General features: G+C 40.8%; 1 protein-coding gene across 7 annotated transcripts in view; it reads right to left on the bottom strand.

The window, feature by feature from the left end:
• Nucleotides 1-15,068, bottom strand: part of ADGRL3 (adhesion G protein-coupled receptor L3) — a 490,337-nt gene that overhangs the window by 202,549 nt on the left and 272,720 nt on the right. For all 7 annotated transcript variants that reach the window (XM_085222627.1, XM_085222629.1, XM_085222628.1 and 4 more), the window contains exon 5: nt 10,286-10,395. In XM_085222627.1, coding sequence (XP_085078753.1) covers nt 10,286-10,395 — 110 coding nt within the window. The remainder of the gene's footprint in view (nt 1-10,285; nt 10,396-15,068) is intronic.

Genomic DNA, 15,068 nt, shown 5'->3' with positions numbered 1-15,068 from the left:
ACTAATTTCAGTGTATGATAAGAGAAAGACCACCAGTAGTGATATAGTGTAATTTTACACCAGTGAGAGCCACAAACCACTCTTTTCTGCTCCCCTAAGCAAGACTAGAGTATCAGCCATTTGTCTCACAATTTCAGTGCTTTCTGCCAAACCTTACCAATAATGAAAAAAAACCTCCAACATAACTTACGTATCATTTCCTGAATTTTCATCTCCTAGGGGTCAAGTTTTCAAGTCTGAGTCTGCATTTACACACATACACAGCCCCTTTCTCATTCTGTTGCAGAAATATGGGACTGTCTGTTAAGGCTGCATGGAGAGTGGCACTTAAATGCACCTTTGGTTGCTTCAAATAGTAACAAGGGTGGAGTAACTCTGAGCGTTTTATATACAGACATTCAAGGCAGATTTCAAGGTAAACATAGCTTTCATTAGGGCACTGAAATGCAACAGTCTCATTTTCAAAATCCCACGGAGTGCAATATCTGCCATTCTCTACAGCAGAACCATTATTTTGCAGAACTGAACATCCGAGGCTTCTGAAGTTTTCAGGTGTGTGCGTGTCTGTGTGGTCCCACAAGCCTTAGCAAGGAGCTTAAATTGAAGAATGTGCAATTATTAAATTTTAAAGTAAAAGGACAAAAGCCTGACACTGCTTGTGCTGTGATAAAAGAGAAGAGATGGGTGGATTACACAGGGACGTATGAGCTCCAGCCTCTGCAGAACTAGCCTGTGCTCTAAGGGAAGGAAAAGACAATAGTTTCACTATGACAGACCATTCACCATGTGAGAGAGAAAAAGCAGAGAGTTAATGAGGCACTGCTGAATAATACCTTCAGAGAAGCAGAGAGAGAAACCAGGTAGATGTCATCTGCTGCAAGGTAAATTAAAATTATACATCTCTGAGGATTATCAGTGAAATTTGAGGTCTGGAAGGGAATTTGCTTTTGATATTGGAAGGGATAAATACTCCATGTAAATCCTTTTATGTGGGCCTGTAGAGCGGAACAGAGAAATTAAAGATAAATGAGATTAAGGCGTTTTTTAAAACTACATTAGACATATTTAAGTTACCCATGGAGGGAAAAAGACTTTGGGGGAGGAGATTAGTTTAGACCCTCAGCAGTACATTCATCTGGGAAATTAATTGGAATAAATCTCTTCTAATCTGAATTGCTTGTCATCGTCCCTCCACCCCCACCCCAAAAGCCAGACACACCTCAAAAAAAATCCTTCATGAGCAACCTGTAACAATCTTTCTAAAGCTAAGCAGTGTCTGGCTCTAGAGTTGAGGTCTTCGTCCCGGTCCTGAGAACAGGCCAGGAAGCTGGCATGAGCCCATCTGTAAGTCAACATTTCTGTATTGCCCAGCCATCAGCTCATGTCTATGACAAGCCATGTGGTTTGGGTGCCTTTTTTTTTTTTTTTTTTTTTTTTTTTGGTTACTTTGAGAAAAGAAAACTCATAGGGATAAGTTGCTTTGTTTCTTTTTTTCAAAAGGATGCCTTGGGGAGAGCATCTTTTCCTTAGACTCCAACAAATCCCAGCATTTAATTCCTCCTGAAAACAGAGAGAGAAGCTAACCAAAATCAAACGCTGTGCAGTCCATGTTTCTGTTTCCTTTGCCAGATTTTGAGGTATATGCGAGTACTACAGTTTTATGCAGACCTATATTGTTATTAAAAGTTGACTGGAAATGTTGTTAGCAAGGAAAGCAGAGGAAATGAGTAAAAAAAGTAATACATTCAGCTCCATTTGGCTCTCTTCCTGGGAGCCCTTTTAATATAAAGAAACTCAACAAAGTTGTATTTTTAGATCTGGAAAGATGCATTTCAGTATTTCGCACACTAAAGGGATTTACCTTAATACACTCAACATTCTCGCCCTCTCCTCCCTCATGTGTTAGAAGAAATGAACTTCAATCCTAAACCTAACCACTGGATACAGATATTCTGCTCTCCCCATTGGCCAGAATAAAAACCAATAAAAGTATTTCATTTCTTTTGTGGATTTATAATAGCACCTGGCAAGGATGGTCTTAATCTCCTTACACTACTTGCATCAATGAAAGAAGTCTTTGCAGTATTTATTGAGAGGGAGATGAAAGGATAATAGGAATAAAATCTGGAAATATAAGTATTATCTCCATGAAGATCTGTTATAAAATGTATGAAATCTATATCAGCGTCTCTGGAGGGTGCTTGGCATAATAGCGCAATTTAGACAATAGGTTATTAAAGATGGAAAGAAATATATTCCTCTTAAGGACAACAGAATTCTTCAGAGAAAATTGGGAGGTACTGGGTCATGTTTAGACAGCAAATTGGTGGCAAATAGCTAGTGGTATACTTGTCAGAAATAGAAGAGAAGCACTGGGTGGTACAAATGACCTAAAGCCAGTGGTTTTTTCCACAGATAAGCATGATTGCATGGGTCAAACTGCTATGTTTTCTCAACAGCTTTGCTAACCAAATACAAATATATTTCAAAAATTAGAAAGATGTTCCACTATTTGGATATGAAATTGTACATCACTTAGGTGGGGGAGAGAATGGATTATTAGTATATTTAGGAATTCAACCGGAATTTCATTCTTCTTTCTGCTCAGCATGGTTACAATTTCCATTATTAGCTGAGATAGTATCAGGTATTCACTATGCTGGAAATGGGTGCGACAAAGATGAATTTCATGAAAAAAATAATGATTTCAGAAAGCCTCAGGTTACTAGAAACCTGACCCAAAGATTGCTGATGTTGAAAGAAAGTTTCCCAGTGATTTAATGACCTTTGATTCAGGCCCAAAGGCAAAAGGCACTCAGACAATAGATTTAAAGATTTAAAGCAAATTTTAGTTTAAATGGCTAAACCCAGAGCAACAGTATACGCTTTCTCACCAAAAATTCAGCTGCTATGGGACAAGATTGGAAGGAATAAATAGTGCACTGAAGTCACATTAGGAATTAAGTTACTCCCTTAGATTCATAATCTTCATAAAATTAGATAAATCACACTATTCATCACAGTCTTCCATCTCCAGCTTCCATAATGGAAATCAATCACAGAGGCCTTAGGGAGAACTGACAACATTCTGCATCAAGAACCAACACTCAACGTGAGAAACACATGACATATCCATGGCAAAGTCTTCAACTTGTTTCAAGTCTCGGCCACTGCAATGCAAACTTTGTGAGCATTAAATGATGGCGGGGATATGGACATGAATGCACTCCCTCTTCCTCTACCACAGAAATCTTTTCACATTCTCCAAAGAAAGTAAGAAACCTTCTCCCAGGTGCACTTGCTAAAAACTGTAATCAATATTAAACTAGTGTCATGCTTTCCATGCTCCCCCATATTCCCTTCAATCTGTTCACAAATTTCTTTCTTGCAAACTTGTCACTGGTATCCATTTCACTTTACACCTACTTAGGTATTAATTGGAAAGGAAAAACCTAATTTCTTTTTAATTAAATCTGTCACTAGGATACTCAAACCTTCACAGCACAAGAAAGAAAAGATCCTCTGTATTTTCCAAACAAATGGAAAAAGCAGATCTGAATTTCTCTCAAAAAATAACTAAGCAGAAAGCCACTTTTCTTGCTTGAAGTCTGCTTTCATACCGTGGGTGTGGAATGTGTATGGCACGTAGCCCCACACGTAGCAGAGCCTGCTGCAGGCTGCTCCTCTCATAGCTCATCATGGAACAGGCTAGTTCAGCCTTGAGTTAGAAAAGCCATTTCATAATGCTGCAGCAAACAAGTATTTTTTCTTTGGATTGAAAAATGAAAAGCCTGGAAGTAACAAAATTCTTATACTAAGACTGACAAAAGGAATATACAGAGGTCTGTGGCATCCTTCTATTTATTTGTGGTTCAATTAAACTCTTCCCTCCTATCTTTTCTAATATTTTAGGTCTTCGGTGGGCTTGCGTGCAAAATCTTCAACAGCTACACAGCTTGTAGGTGTTCAGCTCCAGTATCAGACCTCATTTCAAGGCTTACCTCATTTCCATGATTAATTCGGAGTGCAATTTCAAAATAGGATGGCCAGAGAAGTGAGTCTGAAATATTCATGTGACTGAACGTGCACTTACTCACTGCAGTGACTCTTCCCTAACAATCTGTTCATCTGGTAAGCTCCAGAGCTATTTTTCTAAGTGGCATTAATACATGTCCATCAAATGGTGGCCCTACCAACTTTCACAGCAAATGTGCAATACAACACCAGCAATCAGCTGACAAGCTCATGGGTGCCCAAGCTATAACAGAGTCCAACTTTTTTTCTCCTGCAGCAATATAGATCTAATCCAGATAAGAGTGGCAGAAGCACCACGGTGACTTTTCAAATAAATAAGCATGAACGACTCAAAGATAGATGGGAACACACCCTGTTGGGCATGTGAAAATACAGAACTAACATGTGCTGTAAAGACAAAACACTTCAGGGAATGGAGGCTCTTTCAACACACTCAGCCTAGTGGGTGAGAGAAAGATGACTTTTCACAAAAGTACAAACTTTCTGGCACAAGTGGGGGACATGAAGAAGCCTCCAGTTTCTTCAATCTCTCAACCCAGAGAAAAGGACAGAGATGACCGGAGCAGGAGTGGCCTTTCACAGAAGCATGGGGAGCCATAAGAAAGAAGGGGTCAGTCTCTTAAGGAGGCTCTGTTGTGGCAGGACAAGGTGAAACGGTTTCAAACTAAAAGAGAGAAGATTTAGATTGGATGCAAGGAAAAAAAAAAATATACGATTAGGGTGGTGAGGCACTGGAAAACTTTGCATTCACCTATGCAGATAGCTCAGCCTCCAGGCTAACAGAGCCCAGGTTCCCAGAGCCCCATAATATCAGGTTATTTTAATTAAGGGCGCTTTCCAAGCAGTCATTGTTTGTGTGCAGTCTCCCCATAAGCAAGCAGTGAAAGGAGGCTGATAGGGGAAGCAGCAGGTCCTTTGTTTCTGCTTCCTCTGACAAAGAAGAGACAAGCAGAGCTGAGAATTTTAGCAAATACAAAAAAGGAGTTTTGGCTGCAATGCCTGTGAAATTGTATGCCTTGGAAGAAAGGCAATTTGTCAGCGGGATATAAAGTAAAGATTTTTTGCCCTGAAATATTCATAATGGGTGCTTAGTTATTTTTTTATTATTGTTATTGTTACTAGCCCACGCATGCAAATCAATTATTTAACTCACTAAAACAAAGGACGCCTGGCTTTAGAGGGGGGAATTCACTCTTCACTGACCAAAGTGCCAGGGGCTGTTCTTAACCTCCCAGTATTTTCTCCCGCAGGCTCTGGGAGAAGTTCTTTTGGGAAAAGCAAAAACAAAAATACAGCAAAATAAAACCGGAGAAGCCACAAGCCTGTTTGTTTAACAAAATAAGGCAATGTAGGCAAACACTGCTTCTCAACAACAGGAAAAGTGTCAATAAAATGCAAAAGGGAAAGCCTAGAGGCTGCCTAAGGGTCTTACAGCACCCCAGAAATAATTAAGAACAGTGTTCTTTGAAAAAAGTGGTCTCATTACATTGATTTCAGACTGTAATTTCCCCCCCCCCCCCTTTCCTTTTTCACCAGCAATCTTGCAGCAATGAAAATATCAGTTGCTTTCTACTGTTTGTATTCTCTTAAAAATGTCATTATTCAATTATCTGTCTATTCACTGGCCCTAAGGTCCAGCAGAGCAGATATTGTGAGCCTTCATTTAATGTTTTTAAATGCACTTCAGTCCACAATAAAACTTTATTGAATTCTGTTCCCACATCACACCATCCCTCACTTTTATTGATATGTGAGTCCATCTACTCCTCCGTCAGCAATAAAAGGAATATTTCTAGCAAAGAAATGACCTTTCCTTCTATCAATACAGCAACTGGGAAACGTGATTTCAGCTTCCATGTTTAAAACAAAGTCTTAAGAAAAAAAGGGGTGAACAACGCTCCAGAATTGTGTTCCTTCTCCTTGTTAGCACCAAGAAACTAGGAAACTGTCTGTAAGCCCCTAAGAAACTCGATCCCTCCCTAACATTTATTAGCCTGTTTACCCAGAGGAATGGAAAGGAAGGACAATTTATCCTTTCTCAGATGCCACAAACATTTTTCCCTTGCAGGAAATAGTCCTTGGAATAGATCTCTCCAATATTAAAACCCATTGGTAGACTTGCTGCCTGGAAGAGAGGTAAGTTATCAGTGTGATATGGTAGGTGAGTCCCTGCCATGCCCGGGGCATGACTCACGCTCCCTCCTTTCCATCACTGCAGCAAACAGGCTTGTCCCTGTGGAGCTCCCACCTTTTTTCCACTTTGTCCTGTTCTGTGCATCAAAATCTCTAATCTCCTGCATGCTTTCCTACTCCTTAGTAAAACAGCTCAGTTTTAAAGGACAATAGTGCACAAATTTCTCTGTTTAACTCCAGAACCTACAATCTAGGAGACTTAGGAACACAGGAAAAACTGAAGTGTCACCTAGCAAACAAAACTGCCTTTTCAACAACACATTGGGAGTCTGTGTGGTTGTCCATAGGTAAAAATGAACAGATAAAATACATCAACACTCCCAACTAGTACCATATTCCAAGCATAAATAGAATCCAAGTGCTGACAATCCCCGGTTTCAGTCAAAGCCAGTGGGAAACAACCATTCACAGATCAGAAAATCTCCCCAGTCTGACTTTAGGTTTGACCAACCCAGAACAGTTCTTTGGCCATGCCCCAGACTCTTTTAAATAATGTCACCATAGTAAGTAGCATCGGTACTCCAGAGAATGAAGGAAGGAGCTCAGTGAGCTTGAGGTGTGCTTCTTCCATCTCAGAGATTCAAACAGGACTACTGAGATACAGATGGCTTGAGCTGACAAGTATACAATACAAAAGCTATATTTGCATAGGCAAAGCCAGAACACTGTTTGGATTTATCAGATTATAAATCAAAAATGTAGCTACTTGCAATGACAACTGGCTCAGCAGCTCTCCCTATCAGCACTGATCATGCAAGACTTGCGTCTCTTGCTTGTCACCAGTCCCATGCATAGCAGTGGATAAACTGCTCATCTGTTTCCTGCACTGGCTCACAAGTAAAATGGGAAGTCCCTTAGAATATTACAAAGATGAAATAAGGAAAATTATACTCCTAGATGTACTATAGTGATGACAACAGGGCCATAAAAGCACCAGAAGAAGATACACACAAAGTATTCCTAGTGAGAGTAAGACCCAGCTTCACAAAGTCACCTCCGTCACGTTTCACATTTAACAGTTGTAAGAAAAGGGGAGAGGGATACGCTGAGAAATAACAGCAGAATACTGGGTCACAGGAACCCTTACAAAGTGGGCTTCTCAAACACACACACATTGTAATGTGCAGTTTCAGACATCCCTCTGCAGCATGTCATGTCTCCGCAACTGGCAATGGTGTCTACAATAGCACATATTTAATGGAAGACCATCGAGAAGCTGCCCTGGTCGATAACCATTACAATAAAATTCAATTGGAAGAAAACTGGATTTAGGATTTCGGTATTTCAGAAGAAAAGGAGTGGTACTTAAAAAAAAATTTGGTAACCGTTCCTGATACCAGAAAAATACGGTAACTCATGCCACTCAAGTCTATCAACATAAATCTGACTGGTGGTTCTTGCTGTGACATCCATTTTTGTAGGCAGCATCTGTCATCACATAAACTTACTGCAGGACCAGGAAAATGAGGAGAGGATGGAACTGTCTTTGTAGTCATCTCTATCTTCCCCACGTGCTGAGAGTAACTGCAGCCTCACAAAACTCTCCTTGTCAGGGGCATCTGTAGTGAGCACACAGGGATGCGATAGGGAGGGTAAAAAGGGCATTTTAAAATAGCTACTGAAGGTAAGAAAGGTCTTTCTCTCCTGAGAGGAAAAAGGATGTTTGATTCTTGAAAATGATCCACATTAGTGGAATAATAAAGAAAATTAAAAATAAATACATAAAACCACAAGAGAAATGAGTGACCCAAGCCAGAGTTTAAAGTTCCATCATTTTCTCCAAGGCAGTGTATACACTAGCACTTCATTGAGCTAAGCGTCTATGGTCAGTGCTAACATCTGCTAAAGATGACTCTTAAACGCTGCTCTGTCGAGAAGTATGCGAACTCCCCTCTGCTACTAAGCCAGCACTTGGCTAAACTACATCTCACCGTTTACTAAAACCTTAAGGAGTAAAGCATTCAACCTGATGGAGCAAGCTGAAATTGCACACAAATTTAAGTACCTGCTGAAATATTAATTCCTTTCATTAGGAGATGGCCATATGGTTGGTGCTGTTGCTCACCGAGGGCTTGGTGCATAGAGCTGTGGAGTCAACGCCAGTGGCTGAGGAAGGGAGACAACAGAGTCTGCTCCTCTCCCACAGCCGTGCACCCAAAGTTTGGCTTGGTGCAGGCAGCAGTGCCAAGGTAACTGCAAGGACTTCGGTTGTGACCAAAACTGGGCTACAGGAGGCTGAAGCGCCTGGGCTCAGTGATAAGAACCCAATAGGTTTCCAGTGCCCAGCTGAACCATGGTAAATGGGAGAGGCCTCACCAAGGCGGAAATAGATTTCATTCACCAGGAATAGCTTTGGTCCAGATATAGCCTTGCCGACCCCCTGTGCCAGGCCTTACCCTTCCCCATAAGAAGTGGAAGGCAGTAACAAAGTCAGGAAGAGTCTGGGCTATGAGAACATTTCACATTTCTCACTACATTGCTGCAGGTGAAAATGCATAGCTGCCACAAATGCAGTCCCACCAGCCAACTTCCATGGTGCTACACCGAGTAACAATTCATTAAGATTTGACTCAAAGTTTCCTAGGCAATGAAAGGTACAGAACAACAAACTCAATAGATAAGATCCCTATTTACAGCATGTTTGTCCCTTATTTTTCACCATAACTCTACTCTGATAGGCAGTACCTTGGACTCATAAACAAAGCAAGTGGTCATCAAAGCCACTAACTTAACTGCAGAGGTAGTTCAGCTTGTTGGTCTTGTTTTCCTCATTTCGTCCAGATCATTAAAACACATTCAGTCCCTGCTGTATGTTTTGTACTGAGCAACCTCTCACAAGAGTTACTTTACATCTTGTACACAAGGCCGATTAACACCTCAGGGCACAATATTCACATATTACCTTTCTCACAAGGCACCACTATTCCTCTTTGTTTATATGTAACAAAGGCTACAGAGGGGTACTACATAATGGCTATTACTTTACCAGCCCAGACTCAGGAGGGAACAGCATGCCTCATGCAGATCACAAATCATAAGAAAATACAACCTGCTACGATAAGCAGAAACCTATCCCCCTCCCCATCCTCCCCATACACAGTGCTGTTTGTACAATGAAAGGCCTCATTTAGAGCGGAATACCTCCAAATGGTCTGCCTGAGCTAGCTCACTTGGTATGAGCTTGCTGAGGCAGACCTTAAGCCCTTGATGTCACACTTTCCATGAGTTTAATAGCTCACCCCGTAAAAAAAAATCCCTTGCCACATTTAGAAGCTTCACATTTTTGTGTAGAAAAACACAATACAGACAAGTTGTGCCCCCATCCCTCAAAGGATGTGGACCCCTCTGCTTGGAGATGAGGGTTCAACTCTCTATGACCATAACTGGATCTAATAATTCAGTTCCCCCAGAAAGCAAGTTCTGAGATACACCTCAATTTTTCCAACTCTGACATTTCCCACTCAGCACATATTGCTGTAAACTTACATATCTGTCTTTTTACACTCCAAAATTCAGGCTAAATGGCAAGTACGCAATTTGCCTTCATATCTTTGGAAGCTTATAAATTAGCTGTTTCTACCATCAAACACCAAATTTCCCAAAACATTATCTTTCTGTCTCCTTAGTGACACAATACTGTATTTAAGGCACTTATCAAATGTCATCAGTTAAAAAGACACAGGTCAGTCCAAAGTGCATTGTCATTCAAGTACAAGCATAAAAGTCTGGAAAGCGAAGTTATAAGCTAGCAATAATACTTCATTTTTACAGTATGCTTTCACTAATGGGGCTTTTCCAGAAGGTGACTTGTAACTCTAACACTGCGCAGCTAGGCAAACGTGGGGTATTATTAGGATGTTTTTCAACGTAAGCACAAACCTTGCACAGAAGACAATTTTTCATATCTTATCAGCTCTGTCTCATATGATGCACACAGTTTGTCATCGAGTGTTCATTTGCCCTCAGGCAACAAGAGACAAGCTCAAGGCTGGATCATTCTCAACATTAAATCAATTCTCTGTTAAAGAAACAAATGCAAATATATCAAGATACATACTGTAAGGGACACATTCATACTGAACCTCCAGGTATTTGTACGTCCCAGGGCAAGGGTCTGGAAACACATCAGGGCCGGCCACAACAGCGCATTGGGTCCGATTACTGCATCTGAAAAGAAGAAAAAAAAAAAAAGGAAAAAAAAAAAAAAAAGGAGTCAGAAGACAGTCTGGCACAACTTCTGGCACAGCATCAACAGGAGAGAAGATACAGGAACTGCGTCTTCACCATCAGCTCTGGAAGCTCCCCAGGGGAGAGCGCACAGGCTGATGGAAACACTGACGCATCACATCAGCTTATTGCCACTGCTTTTTAGGCTGCCATTTTCTTGCATGCTAACTAAATTTCAGCTAATCCATACCCCTAGGATAACTCTTTGCCTGTGCACAAAATGTGCTCTGATTTCGGAAGTGACAATAAAGAGGCAGCTCTTTCGAAAGGGAAGAGATATGGTGGCACAACTCCTTCCCCTCCAAGCAGTTCTTACAGCACCAGGAGGCATTTCTGTAAAAGCAAACCAAAGAAGATTTACACAAAAATGAGTGTGTGGTCCTTTACTTCTTGAAAGTCAAACCCAATCACACTAACCCCAGCTAACCTCAAATATCAGCATCTCAATCAAATGAAATGCAAAAACTAAAGCAACAACATTTGTGGCAAAAGTAATCATAGTATGTTTTATGGCATGCATAAACAGCTTTTACAAAATATTTATGAAACGTTCCCACAAAAACAGTCATCTTGAATAACACTGTTTAGGGCTAAGCAGAGGCTGGAAACAGTAACACTGAGAGGAAAAGGAACAGTTCACCAAATATGCTGTCTAGAAAACAAAATAGTAGTTTTTCATACATTGTCAACATACTTGCATTAGTTATAAATGACTCAATGGAAAAAAAAATCTTCACTTTTTTTTTTTTTAAACAATCAAGAGAGAGAAAGAAATATAATTAGTCTTTGATATTTATCCTTCCTCATGCCAGAAGCAGATCTCCTAGGGGTTGGACCACTGCATTTACTTTCTCCAAGCTGCTGCCTCCTGCGACAAGACAAGGGACCTCTGACCCCTCTGCTCTGCTGGCAGAAGCCACAACATCCAGCACAGAGCTCATTTAGCTCTACAGTGGAAATACTTCGTGTTTACCTGAGGCTATAGTTTGTCAGGCTTAATGAGGATTTTATTTGAGCCCATAAATTAAAATTGATTCATTAGTCACTGCCTTAAGCTCCATAATTTCTTTAATTTCATGGAAAGATTAATAAGAGCTGATACGTTTGCTCATCAGACTCGTTTGCTGGATAACAGATAATCCAGAGGGCTGAGACATTTTCATGTTTTCTTGTTGAAAGAAGACAGTTATCACAGCAAGCGACTAGTTTTATCAGATACACAGAAAAATAATTTTATTAACAGAAAGGCTGGCTTTGTTGTCCTCAGCCTCACTGCTGGCAGGCAGGTGGCTTGGCGGGGACATCACAGGTAGCTAGGGCTGTGCGATCAGGCAGCCTTCCAGGAGAGGCACTGAACAGCATCCAGCACCTCACTTTCAACAAAAAGCCTTTACCGGGCTCAATGTGCCTTTCAACAAGCAGTCACACTGGCCTAATCAATAGTTTCTCTGGGTTTGGGGACAATCCTGGCCATGCTACATAGAGTGAGAGCAATGGAACAAAGAGGCATTTCAAAATTCTGAGTCAGGATCCAAAACGATCAGGATGTTTGAAACCAATGTTTGAAAATTTGGGTTAGAAGCCCAACTGCTTCAGGCTGCTAACAGCAGCTTCATTTTAGTGTAGTGCATTCTGGGATATCATCAAAGATACAAGCACCATGAGATAACAGGTGAGTGGGGAACGCAGCAGAAAACATACATTAGCACCCTAACTCCCAGCAAGTGCCACAGCCTCCTTAAACATTTGCAGTGCCCTGGATAGGGGATGGCAAAACACACATGATTACCCAGCACAGAAACTTCAAAAGAAGGTGAGAACAAATTGACAGTGCCACCTGGGAAAGGCAAGAAAAAACAAAATGAGAAACTCTACCCAAAATCTGAAATACAAAGTGGTGGCAGCACCCCATGTAATTTGCCAAGAAAAAAAAAAAAAAAGGGCTCAAAAAAAAAAAATCTTTCCCACATATATTTCAGCATATTTCATAGTGATAGCAAAACCATACCCTGTACTTGGCATTTTGAGTTTCTTTTTAAGGTCTCGAGATGAAATATGCCAGTTCTCATTCCAGTACACTTTAAAGGAAGAAGGCAATTTGGACTAAAAAGGTTAGAAACACTAACACCCATTCAACCATCTATTACTGTCAGACATCAGCCTACAAAAATTTTCAGGGGAGGAAAGGGTAAGAAACACTCATCAATACAACCCTGATTGCCATGGTTTTGTTCATAGTTTTTTCCACTTTTGTAACAGGTTCTCAGTCTCTTTGGCTTTATCATATTTCATTCCAGAAAGATTAAAGGCCCAGTTGACACTAAGTGACAAACAAGAAGTGACAGAGGAGATTCATAAAAGAAGATGCATCCAAAGCCTTGGAAAGGGAGAGAAAAACATGTAATCATGCCTTACTCCTTTCCCAGCAAACCAGCCCGTGAGCAGCATTGCTCTTCTTTCCAAATCAAGGGATTTTACACTGAATCTTGTGATTTCTTGGCACCAATGGCAAAGCAGGTTCTTCTAATATGTTGAGACAAATGAGGGCAACCGCAGGCCAGGACAAGACAACTGAGGGATATGGCAATTTTCACCCCTACCTCCAAATCCTGCCCAACACTCTAATTCCATAAAGTCATTACCACGGGAAGGGTGCTTGGCATTCTGTGCCTGCCATGTGCCTGATGAGCTGGGCTCCATCCAGTTCCTAGCAGGCATATGTCTATAACTCTTCTCATTTGCAAAATTACTACTTCTTTGGGGCACAGAAGGTCACCAAGAGGTCAGAAAATGAAGCATAATTGGAGATCTCCCTTTTATGTCCAAATTGAGAGACAGAAGGCTGTATGCTCAAGGAAGGAGAACACCCTAAATCCTCTCAAAAATCAGTGGGAGGTACTCAGCAGCCTTTAAGCACCCAGCATCCTAGAAACAGATCATTCACGTACATGCTTTAGAGAAAAAACCCTATCTCCTAGAAAGCATGTAAATTGTCCCACTCACTAGAAAAAAAAAAAAAAGGTGGTTATGTTGTCTTTCTAACTCCATTTAATCCCACTTAGCAAGGTGCCTGTTTTATCTCTCAAATATGAAAAAATGTTTATCTTAGAAGGTGTCAATGCAGTGTAACACATAGAGTGTAATAGAAAACAAGCATTATTTTTGCACAGTTTCTCCCTGCTCCAGTGAAAAGTGAATTTCAAGAGTTTAATGTGAGACAATAATAAGTCAGCAGTATTTGTTTTCCACTTGCAGCAGTGGCACTGAAGGAAACATTTGAGTTCAGTACCAGCTGCAGGGCTCAACTCTGTTTGCAACTCTAAACTCAAATTTAAAACAACAAGAGCAGAAAAAAAACAAAAAAGCAAAAACAAACTTCATTTCCCTTTAGTGCACTTCCATTCCTTCTCCCCAGCAATATTTTTATGATTTTTAAGTGACAAGGTCATCTTGTGCTAGCGAGGGAGAAGCACTTTCAGATATAAACAGCTGCTTATTCCTCCTCTGACATCTTTGATTTTTTCCAATGCTGACATTGTTGATATGTTTACCCAAAAGAGAAAGAAAGGAAGAAATAATAGTTTGGCAGGTGATGTTTATTTTAGGCCTTTCCAGAAACTTTAATAGCACAGACATGTCAGCAGCATCAGACTAGACATGTCTGGGGTGTTGTGTTTGCCAGAACAAAAACGCCAAGGCAGCAGAAAATAAAAGATTGATCCCAAACAAAAGCCCTTCAGCATGAATCACTGCAGGCACGAGCCCAGGTCCCCCCACCCAGGTGGAGACCATCTGCCCCAGACAAGGCGAACGGGTGCCAAAAATCACTACAGCAATGATCATGCTGGGGAGAGCAACCAGAAAACACTGAATGGGGCTGCAGAAAGCCTAGAGATCCAAATATCCATCTCACATCCCTCCCTGCTGCTACTTAGCCCTGATCACAACTTGTGCTAACTCACACAAGGGGGTTCTTCATGCTCACTGGATAAAAGAGATGCTCAACTGAGACAACTATTTTGCATGGGCTGTATTATTTTTGTAAAGGCAAGGCAATCATCACATGAATGGACACGATAATATAGCCAAGACATCAATATCCAAGACTGTTTCTCAAGGTCTATTATACTTTTCTAATGGTTTTACAGTAAGAGACAGATTTAATTCATTATCCTTCATGGCAACGCTGCAAGACATTCTTTTTCTTTTCTAAAACACAGAAATCTCCTCTCTGGATGATTGCTTTAAGAAAAAGCTTGTTGTGGTGAATAAGTCAGCCAGAAGTGTCTTCTTTCCTGTCAATATGCGGTATTTCCAAGTCAATTCTTTAGGAAGGGCCAAGATGAAAAAAATAATAATACCCTGGAGAAAACAGACAGGAAGTAAAGCGAAATTTTACTTTTAAGAGGAGTCTTCTGATGGATTGCAAATAAGGGGAAACAGTAATGAGATAAGAGGGAAAAGGAAGAAGGGAAAGGAAGAGGGAAGGGAAGTAGCAAGTAGAAGAGGGTGGAGGGAGAGAACAGAACCACAAGCTCTGGGTAAAACCTCTGGTTTACCACATTTGCTTTCAATAAAACACTGCACAAAAGCAAAGCTAAATCCTCAGCATG

This window comes from Meleagris gallopavo, chromosome 4, assembly GCF_905368555.1.
Source record: "Meleagris gallopavo chromosome 4, MGAL_WU_HG_1.1, whole genome shotgun sequence".
NCBI classification, from domain to species: domain Eukaryota; kingdom Metazoa; phylum Chordata; class Aves; order Galliformes; family Phasianidae; genus Meleagris; species Meleagris gallopavo.
This window is presented reverse-complemented; position numbering and strand designations above follow the sequence as displayed.